This window comes from Rhododendron vialii, chromosome 11a (genome assembly GCF_030253575.1).
Source record: "Rhododendron vialii isolate Sample 1 chromosome 11a, ASM3025357v1".
In the NCBI taxonomy this organism is placed as follows: domain Eukaryota; kingdom Viridiplantae; phylum Streptophyta; class Magnoliopsida; order Ericales; family Ericaceae; genus Rhododendron; species Rhododendron vialii.
Window position 1 is genome coordinate 29612093 of NC_080567.1, and position 11231 is coordinate 29623323.

At 38.3% G+C, this 11231-nt stretch overlaps 1 protein-coding gene across 2 annotated transcripts; it reads left to right on the top strand.

Annotated features, from left to right (window-relative positions):
• Positions 1-7: 7 nt before the first annotated feature.
• On the top strand, positions 8-9702 carry LOC131306388 (regulator of nonsense transcripts UPF3-like). 2 transcript variants are annotated; one of them, XM_058332595.1, is made up of 13 exons: positions 8-401; positions 844-950; positions 1233-1328; positions 1424-1522; positions 1663-1742; positions 2109-2219; positions 2586-2658; positions 3590-3663; positions 4148-4553; positions 7190-7288; positions 7399-7520; positions 7619-7670; positions 8901-9702. In XM_058332595.1, the coding sequence occupies exons 1-12, from the start codon at positions 262-264 to the stop codon at positions 7655-7657; spliced, it is 1446 nt and encodes a 481-aa protein (XP_058188578.1). In that variant the 5' UTR covers positions 8-261; the 3' UTR covers positions 7658-7670; positions 8901-9702. The 2 variants fall into 2 exon arrangements, with proteins under 2 accessions (XP_058188578.1, XP_058188577.1); XM_058332594.1 differs by having other exon boundaries at positions 8911-9702.
• Positions 9703-11231: the final 1529 nt, after the last annotated feature.

An 11231-nucleotide genomic window follows, 5' to 3' on the forward strand; every position in this document is an offset into this window, starting at 1 on the left:
CTACAAAAAACCGTTCTGATAAATAAAAAAAACCTTTCAAAAAACCCCGATTATTTCACAGGTTCCTCTCTCCACACCGTTGTCATGCATGGCGATTTCCGAGTCTCGTTCCAAACTAGGGCACAGAATCCATCCCGATCGACACTACCAACGAAAACACAATATCTCGCGACCTATTCAATTCTAACGCGGGTTTGAATCGTTCAAAGATTTGGGTGTAATCGAACTTCTAGGGTTTGGCTTCGAGTTAATTTTCGACGCATGAAGGGCTTGTTAGATCGAACAAAGGTTGTGGTACGGCACCTTCCGCCGTCCATGTCGCCGTCGGCGTTCGCGGAGCAAATCGACGGCCGTTTCACTGGACGCTACAATTGGGTCGTTTTCCGTCCTGGCAAGGACAGGTTAGGTTTTTTTTTTTTTGGACCTGTATTTAATGTACGTGCTTTTGTAACACTAGTATGGAGCTTGATATATGCTTAATTAGAGTTGTAATTGCTGGTTTGAGGGTTTGATTTTACTGGAACAGTTGGGTTGTTCTGTGCTATAGCATGTGGTAGATTTTAATTTACTTTTTATTTTTGTTAAACTAGTTTTGAACTTGATATGTGCTTAATTAGAGTTTTAACTACTATTTTGAGGCCTAATTACTCCATTGGCAGGAAGAGACCTACTTACATATCACTAAGAACGCTTGTGCATATTGGATTACTTTTTATTTGATCTTTAAGGGTGGATAATTGGATAAAGCTTTTCACCCTACAGTATTATGTTATCCTATTTTCAGAATGACATTTTATGGCTCGGTGCAGTCTCTTGTATTTATTAATGAAACTGGTTTTGCAGCCAGAAGCGTCAATCATATGCTAGAGCCTATATAGACTTCAAGAGGCCTGATGATGTTATTGAGTTTGCTGAGTTCTTTGATGGGCATGTTTTTGTCAACGAGAAGGGTAATCCTTGAGCATATTGCGCAGAGATTCATTAGACATGTCAACTTCTGTTTCTAAACATGGTCTCACAATATTTGTTAATTTCAATCCTAGTTTCCTACATGTATAGGGTATTGCAGTTTTCCCTTTTTCTATACCAGAAGCTAATGATACTTGAAGGGAAGGGAAGGGAAAATAATTAGAGCCATTGCGACTCGAAAGATTCTTGATTGTGTACTGTTTGTAAATTTGTTCCACGGGGAATACAGTGTTCTGAGTAGGTGCCCTCCACTCTTGACACAGGTACCCAATTCAAAACGATCGTGGAGTATGCTCCTTCGCAACGTGTCCCAAAGCTGTGCACTAAGAAAGATGGGCGCGAGGGGACCATATTTAAAGGTACCAAAATGGTCATTTGTTTGCGGATTGCCTGCAATGGTTATGCCACCATTTCTTGATTTTCTGTAACAATTGCTTTTCTTGATGAATTTTAGATCCGGACTATACGGAATTCCTTGAATTTCTTGAAAAGCCGGTCGAGAATCTTCCGAGTGCGGAGATACAATTGGAGAGAAAGGAAGCAGAACGAGCTGGTTAGTTAGAACTCGGAACTTTGCTGTAATGTCGTCATCATGTATTGAACCCAAATTGGAGTGAGAAAGCGGCCACAGGCCCACAAATGGCATGAGAATAAAAAGTTTGCTGTTTTTTTTTCCTCTCTTAATTTTTGTAGGTGCTGCTAAGGATACACCAATAGTCACACCTCTAATGGATTTTATTCGTCAGAAAAGAGCAGCCAAGAGCGGAACTCGGGTAGCTATTACTTTACTAACTTTTATTGATGTATTCTATACATTGTATGAAGAAGGATTTTGATGTGTCTCGGACCCGTTGTTTGGTGTCTGCTCCTTGCTAATATCTGGTATGCACATTGTTTTTTAGTGGGTAATCCTCGAATACAATCTACACCTGAGAACAACATGGTTCTCTTAGCGCTTACGCATTGCATTTTTGTGTTTGAACTTTTTTGGCTTGACAGATCTGAATTTTTGTACTGTGTAGTGTGTAGTGAATGGTTGCTTAATGTTGAAGTATTGGTGGACATGCAATATGTGGAATTCCTGCTTGTTCGATGTCTTAAAATGTTTCACTTACTTACACAGTATGTAATTTTGACAGAGATCTTTGTCTAATGGGAAACCGGTCAGAAAAATTGCTGGAGTGTCGTCTGGAAATCCTAGTTCATCATCGAGACGAGGTTCCGACAAGAGGATGATTTCTACCACCATGGTACTCGTGTTTATTAACACATTTGGCTTCTTTATTATGGAAAAAGCAATTAATGCCTATGCTACATCATCGTTTATTGATCGTGAGAAGTTGCAATGTCATAGTTTTGGACCGCATAAGGGTTGCTTTTCTAAAGTTTATGCTCGGAATGGCCTATTGTGGGCGCTGTTTCTGTTCTTTTTTTGTTTTCCACAAATAGTGATGGTTGGGACATCTCTATGCATGCATCTGTTACTTGTACATTCAATTTTCAATGTTCTGTTGTTTTAGTGCCCAATGTTTAGTCATATTTGATCATTTGTCTGCCTCCATACCGTGAAGGCATGATGGAAGTGTTGTTAACTTTTACTTCTTCCCGATTGCCAGTATGTTTTAAGAGATGCTGCAAAGAGTACAAGTGGCAAAGTTAAGCTTGATGAAGTCTCAGAAGAGAAAAGTGGTATGACTATTATTTGGATTCTCAATTTGCCAGTGTTGAAGTAGTTTTGGGGCAATCTACGTAGTTTCTGCATGCGCATATGCTTGTAGAATTATTTTTTATTCTACTAGTTGGAGTCGTCTGAATGGCTTCATTCATATCCTCCTGTTTGTCAATTGTGGCTGTGACTGATGTTGAAGCGTTCTGTGATTCGCTACGTTGGGAGAGTAACATTTCCCTGCTTCCACGATTCTTTGCTGTGTTGGTATTTCGGCATTCTGTCACATTAGAAGTGGCATTAATTCGTGAAGTTGCAATTGTATCTGTTCCCTCTTCTTGATGCTTACAGGAAGTGGCATTAATTCGTGAAGCTTACTTGAAGTTTGCAAATATATCTATAAATTCGTGAAGTGGCAATAAGATGTTGGAATTAAGTTATCTTCAGTTATTCTATATGGTATATTGAATTAAGATAAGTTTGTGATCAAGTAGAATCTTTAAGTGCATGTCCTCCTTTTCTTCGGGTGTTATATTCCCTGCTTTGCCCCTTAGAAAATCATCTACTATGATGGGGAACATTCCTTTGCTGCTGGAGGGAAAAATGCTGATGGAGATTTGGCCATGTTAGACTTCTCATTTGATTGGACTCTATACGTTTTCGGGGTTTAAGGAACTATGAGGTGTTGTCTGCTTATAGTATAGAATGTCCCTATCGGGTCTAATTAGCTTTTGGAAAGTGGAGTTTTCCACAACAATGCCAACCTCAATTATTAAAATGTCAGATATATCTTCTATTCAGAATGTGTGAGAGGAAGGAAAGAATCGAGAGATAATTGTCTTTAAAAGGGAACCATGCCATTTAGTGCTTCTTTTGTTTGAATGTCATTGTGAATTATTTGTCATTCTCCACCATTTGTTTATTCGGATTAAGAGTTTCATGAATATGTTTCAGGAATTACTGGAAGCACTGATACTGGGAAGAAGAAAATCTTGCTTTTGAAAGGGAAAGAGAAAGAAATTCCTCATGTACGCCTTTTTGTTTCTTGCAAGTTGCAATCGGCCCTTTCCACAAGGGTCTATATTGACTCTAGATCTTATTCATCTCTTTCAACTTCTTTTCATTGCTATAGCCTTTGAGGGGTGCTCTCGCTCTCTCTGATAAGTGATAATAAATGTTGTATATGGAAAACTGATGCATTAGGGGAATGCTATCTGAATACAGAAAAAAGCCTATAGAAGAAGGCCCCTTAACTCCCTTGTAACCTTGTGGGGTGGTCTTATTTCTTGTTCCTGCTATCTCATTGGAATATTCTCCAGTTCTTTTGGAATAATTTTTGCCTGTTGTAGCTCATGATTATGGGATGGGTATTAAGGCAGTCATGTTACTCTAGGAGTTATAATCTATCTTATGTGAGTATTACAGTGCGGAATAACATTTGAGAAAACCAAATACTGAAGATTATTAGTGCTGCACAACTACTTATTGTTGGTATTCTTACCCCTGCTACAGGTGTCAGGAGGCAATCACATTGCTCTTAAACAGAACCAGCGACGTGAAACCAGTGGAAGGATAATCAGAAGCATACTTCTCAACAAGGATGCGCGTCAAAGGCAATCATCATCTGTGGTTCATTCTGAACAGGAAAACCAGGCCTCAAATCAGGATAAGGACAACAGACCTCCTAGAGCCCAAGTTAAGTTGTTCTTGAAGGATACCAATGGAGCACCAGAAACCGTTGGGAATGATTTGCGCGGTTCTTGCAGTGAGAAGCAGGAAAAACATACACGGAACAAGGATAGGCCTGATCGTGGTGTTTGGACTCCACTACGCCGTTCAGACGGATCACATGCTAGCGATGAGTCTTTATCATCTTCTGCTTCTCAATCTACACAGTTACTGGGAGATTCTGTGAAAGGTAAGGCATTGTTTGACTATTATCTGCAAATCAGTAAATCTGCGGTGCATGGTGCTTACTTTGATAGGATACGCTCGATCCAGGTGTTTGGACTTTTCCCCTTTTTCTTGGGTTTCATATGCAAATGGAAAGTATGGATTTTGCTATAAACTTGCATTTCCAGATGTTGGCTGTCACACCCCACCCCGGGCCAGCACTCAAATGAGCCCAAATCGACGTGAGGGTGCAACATCAACCACCAACCCATTTCTATAACTCAAGTTCTAGCAATTAAGTTAACCAACAACCATTTTATTGATAACGCAAAACTTAACGTTCTTACAAACACAGCGGAAGTCTTAAGAAAGCATTAAACTATACAATAAACCAAATATAAACATAGGCTGCAACTACATCCCTATCTACAATGTTTCACCAAAATCAGTCTAGCCTTCCGACATGCTACCCTAAGCGAGCGTACAACCCCACGACGATCAGCAGTGGATATCTACAACGCCTGCAAAACTGGATTCCAAATGGAATCCAGGAGTGTTTATGAGACATGGATGCAATTCCATATTAAAGGCACAACTAAAAGATATATCTCAACCAGTCAAACAGTGAACCAAGCAATTAAAAGCAACACCGGGCACACAACCAATAATTTAAGGCATAAAGCCTTTTGGCATTAAGCCAATCACCGGGCACACAGCCAATAGTTTAAGGCATAAAGCCATATGGCATAAAGCCAATCACCGGGCACACAGCCAATAATTTAAGGCATAAAAGCCTTTTGGCATAAAGCCAATCACCGGGCACTAAGCCAGCAATCAAGTTCAATTCAATATAGAACAACATCTATGAATCAAACACTCACCTTGTATTCCAAAAGAAAGTACAACTATGGTTTCGGTGCTCTTTGATTCACCGATTCGTCACCTATCCACAAGCCAAACATTTTAGTATAGAAATACTTTTAAGGCTTTAACAAATGCATTAACAATGTTCTGCATCAATTCAACTATTTAGCAATTGCCGAACAAAAGTAAATTCACCAATTCGTACCCAAAACCAAGAATTCCACAATTTCACACATTATCAACAGAACCACTGATCGATTCCTGACTATAGTATTCTATAGGTTTAGAGTTAGATTCCGAGACTATAACCATTAGAAAGTACACTCTCAGAACATCAATCTCAATATAAAATTTGTCCTAAACGGAGTCCGAATGACCAAGATACGCTCAAATAAAGTTACACATCTAAAACAGAAAACACAGTTCCAGCAGAGCAGTCTGCGATCGAATGCTCATTAAAAATCACACACTCAATCTTTTCCAATACTTCCAATGCCAAAACAACACCAATTGATCAAGGTTTAAGACTCATGAGAACTCATAGTCAGCAAGTATATTTAACTATGACAAAATTGATGAAGAACACAGCTACAAAACCTGCCCAGAATTTCAAAATCACCAAACTATTAACTTCGGAACCAAAACTGATTTTGCTCAGACCAAACTAAGGCACAATCTTTACAGATTCAGAAAGATATACAAGTCTAGTTTCAGAATCAAGAAACGGTGCGTAAAACCGATATCCGAGCAAGAAGTTATGCCCGTTTTTACAACACATGTCTGTGCTGTCTGGCCAGACGCGAATCTGACGGCAGCTCGGTTCATGATTTTTATCTTTTGTCCATACTACTCAGAAAATTCTGAAATTTTAACAGCACATGCTACACACATAGAGACATCTCCAGTAAAATTACCAAAAAATAACATGGTCGGCGTGTTGATGATAAAAATAGGCATACACAACAAATTCGCAAATCTGTCACAAAACAGATTCTCAGGATCAGACCAACATTCGAAAATTCACAGTAAATTGAAAATTCACAGTAAATTGAGTTCTTAACCTTTTCAAGTGATTCCAAAGCCAAAAGAACAAGCATCAAATCTAGTTCAGATTTCATGAAGAAACCCAAGTAAATTTCGACATATAAGGGTGAGAAAATAGACAAACTCAGAGCTGTACGAATCTGTCCAGCAACAGATTATCATTATGCAGAGCAGATTTCAAAACTTCATAGTAAGATGAGTTCTCAACGGTTTTCAACGATTCCAGCGGCTAAAGAACGAGATGAGAGTGTTTTTTAAATATCAAAAAGGAATCAAAAGCCAATTCACAATCTAAGAATGAAAAAATCAACCCATAACAGAACCCTATTAACCTGTCTCAAAATCTGCTGAGCATACACGAAATTAAGCAAAAGGGACTGAAAATTACCTACCGAATTGAGGTTTCAATCACTCTTCTTCCTCTTCTTTCCACCGTCTCTCTCTCTCTCTCTCTCTCTCTCTCTCTCTCTCTCTCTCTCTCTCTCTCTCTCTCTCTATACGTTGGAACAAAACCCACCCTAATGGGTTTCTTTCTTTTTTTCTTTTTGTTTTAAAAGAAACACACACACACACAACACCTCAGCACACACACACGGCACACATGCACAATTTTAAAAAAAATTGCACTTTAGTCCTTTAAGTTATTAAATTTAACTTTAAAGCACCTCAAAGATAAAAGGATGTTACATTGGCGTTCTTATTCTCTTGATTAGGTAATTAGTTATGATTTTTGTTGTGTACATGTCTTGTCAGGAAGTCATGGAGAAGTGAAAGTTGATATGGTACATGTAAGAAGTGGGGAAGTCAAAACTGTTGGAAGTGGGCGAAGCAGCTATCCCCCAATAGATAATGGTTAGTTTGCCTTAAGATCCTGAAACCTATATCAAACTTCTCTCTCCTCCCCGCCTCTTTTTGGTCTTCTGTATTGCATAATCCGCCTCTTGTTGCTACAACATGTTCAGGTTCCCATTCACACGGTGGTCGCCTTGGAGTAGCACATAATATGAAGGATGATGGCTCTTTTATCATAAGTGAGGGGAAACCCTTGAGGAGAGGAGGTTCTTCTGGCTATGTCCCTCATGAGGTATGCTTGCAATTAGATTTTTGTTGTCTACTCGAGGTCTCAGGTTTTGATGTTTGGTCATTTACTAATCTGATTGCTTGATTGTTATGTGAATGCAGAAACAAAAGTGGGTTCAAAAGTCAAGTGCCGGTTCGTAGATTTGTTTTCAGGGTAAGCTTTCATTCCTTGTGAATGAACTGCTTTTGCATTTTCTATGGATGAGAAATTAAATTGCCTTGTTGAACTGAAAAGCTCAAGCAAAAATGGATTAGTGAACCAATAATAAAGTCGACTAGAATGACTGGCCTTGAGGGGATAGGAACTTAAAGAAATGGGAAATGTATTTGCGTGTTCATCAGAAGGAAGTGTTTGGGAAGATAGCTAAATTGGAAGAAACTAATATGCGACAGAAATCAGGAGAGTCGTGACTAAAGGAGGTGGGGTACTTGTTTTCCCCCAAAGCATGGCAAATACTCTCAGTCCGTGCAATCTTATAGGAATCATTCGAGATGGGAATGCTCTTTGACTAGATAGGAGGCTATTAAATATTAAAAAGAAGGTTGCTGTGAGGAGCTTTATTCTGGATGTGCAAGTTGTTGGCCTAGGTTGGATGTGATGGATTCCTTAAAATATCTAGGCAAGAGGCACAGTATCGCTTAAAATTCGTGCATAGGCCACATCCCAAGACTTGTCTCCCTTCTACATTCTTTCAATGTTGTGAACTTGCCAAATCTGCATAAGCAAACTCTTCGAAAAATGGTAGGAATGTGAGGTTAAGAAGTAAAGCAATTAACCCCACATTGACTTGTAAAACTGCCATGGCCAAGCTTCAGTAACATGAATCGTGCCTTCTGATTCCATATTGTCTGATAAGTAGCATGGCTATGATCTGTTCACTTTTGTCATTCTTATTTGTTTGTTGACTCGAAGTTCCTTGTGTCATAGCACACATTGAACTCAGCACCTCTTTGCGTTGTAAAGATTGAAGAAGAATTGGGATGATGACAGAAGTCAGAAAATCAATTGAATTCTCTCAGTTCCTTAGGAGGGGATAATTGAGCTTTTCCAAGTGAGATTGTCGTATGAAGGTCTCCTTCCCCTCAGCAAACATTTGGCTTTGGAAATGGCATATCTTGCTTTTCCTGTTTAAATACACTCTTTGAGGACTTTAAACTAAACCATTTGCAACTGTTTTAATCCTGGATAATCACCTTACCAGTGACAATGGGATTCTGGCTATAATGCTACTTTTGCTAGAACAAATGTTTTTGAAGATGCACAGAATGGTATATAAATGTTTACATATGACTATATACTTGCAAATGGCATGCGCTTGATTTAAAAAACTTGGCTCCTGTTACCTTTTTGTAATTGTGTTATTAATAGTTGCTTCTCGTTTAGTGGTTTGCAGTGAAGGGTTTTATGATATTGGAGGTACATATATGTGCTAGTGGCTGCGGCGTCTCTTTTTGCTAGACAGTTGACCAGGTGCTAGCAAAGTTTAAGGAGAGCAAAGCAGTTATATTTTCGAAGAACTTGGATTAACTCCAGGTAGCCTGAATGATGCCAGATAATTCATGTTTTTAAGTATCTGGTGTGGTGAAGATAAATTGATCGTAGTTAGTCAGATATGGCTGGAAAAAAGGAGCAAAGAGGGAAAGTGATCAAGGAAGGATATTTGCCTGATAGGAGTATGATCGTACATAACAGCATGATTTTGACACAAGGGTGTCCCCTTCAATAGGATTCTGCTTGCAGGAGGTGCTATTATATCCTCACTCTTGGCATTGACTCAGCTGAGTCACTATATTTAATTTCTAGGTGTTCTTTTGGTAAAGCTGTATATGTTACATAAATCTGGAATGGCTGTGTACTTCCTACATGAGCTAGCAGTGGCGATCCTTTTGAATTATGAGCTGAAGGTTTATGTTTGGGCTTCTCTGTAATTTGCATTTGGGTTGCACACAGTAGGATGCAGGGGTATGCTGCCGGCTAAGCACTATATGTCTCATACATGTAGAAAACAGGGATGGACTGACTTTGGAAGTTGTGTGAGGATATTGAGTTTGAGAGTAAAAAGATTCTGATGATATTTGGTTTGGTGTGTTATGGATGATGAGGCTGGAATGGATATGCATTGTGCCTATATTGGATTTCCTATGACAGTGGTGCTAGTATTTCAGTAAAGATCTTTTTGGCTTCATTTTTCTGCTTTTGTTTTTTCTGGGAACCTTTGCGTTCGTTTCTTCTCTGCTGGATTTCTTTCGTGTTTGCATGTTCTTCATGGAAGATTATAGGAGTACTTGTTATGAGTTAAGAGTAAAAAGATAGTACTAGTATATTGCTAGAACGGTAAGTGAGGCGGCTTAATCGTCGTGTTTGATCACAAGTCAAGCTCGAGTAACTTGTTTTTGTGTCCTCCTTTCTATTGTACAAGCTTATTGTTTTGTTTGAAAATTTAGTAAGCTTTAAAAATGCATTTGAGGTTGATCTGTTTATCATCAGTGTCACGCTTGAACGAAATTTAATAAGCGAAACATAGGCGGAGCTAGAGAAGTTTGCGTTGGCTCGGATTGTCTTGGTTTAGCCTAAAACCAGATTTATTTGATTATTGCAGCACGCTATAAGATCGCGATCTCATGCGTGGTGTATGTTGCTGGTTCAAGTGAAGTTCCAATTCATTTGGAAACCTCCTTTTCCTGATCAAAAAGATTTTATTGATGTAAAAGATATTCTTTAGTTTTATTTCTGAAAGGTATGAAAACGTAGATAATCCAGTTTGATTTGACAAATAAACCAAACAATAATGCAAAAGTGTTGTTGGATAGGTAGATGTCGGATTCAACGGAAAGAATAATAGCGTGAGGTAAATATTATTTGTCTATCAATTCGCCAAGAAAAGAAGGATATTTCCTTCTTTCAATCTTCACCATTTTTAATTTCTACTTCCATTATTTTTTCGGATAAAAAAAATACTTCGATTATTTTTTAAAGTATTTTTACTTCAATTTAAGCCAGGGCATTTAATCATTTATGTTTACAGGTCTACCATCTATAGCATAAAAGAGCCATTAAAATTCATATGAAAAATGTCAATAATAAAACTCAGTATGGGTTTATTGGTATGTCCAGTTCAGGACCATGGTCCTACTCCACCCTAATTTATTTTGACAACGCAAACTGTTAATATTACTATTATCGAGTCCTGCATCGTTCGTGCATGAAAAATCTAAAACAATTCGGGAGTAATCTCAAAATTTGATGGCATTTTGTCTCTAGAAAATGATTGGCCTATTTTAGTGTAACTTATCATATGATTAATCTATAATAAATATACTAACTTACAAAGGTCAATGCTATAGACACAGATGTCTATGTACAAATAATTGTCTGATGATCAATCCATGCATGTGAGATGGTTCCGAATATATCTATATAGGACCTGTGCATGGACATCTATGTCATAACTACAGTGGTTTCTCATAACCGCAATGCTGGCAATATTTATGTAGGATCTGTGCATGGACATATATGCCGTAGCTATAGTGGTTTCTCATAGCCCCAAAGCTGGCAAGGGCAGCTCCACAAGCCTTTCAAGGGTTCAAGCGAACCGCTTGAGGTAAAAAAAAAATCACTAAATATTTATGTAGTTTTTGTATATAATTTGATTTTTTCCCTTAACATTGTCTGGACTAAATCATTCCAGAGTAAATGAAAATTAACTTAATTTTG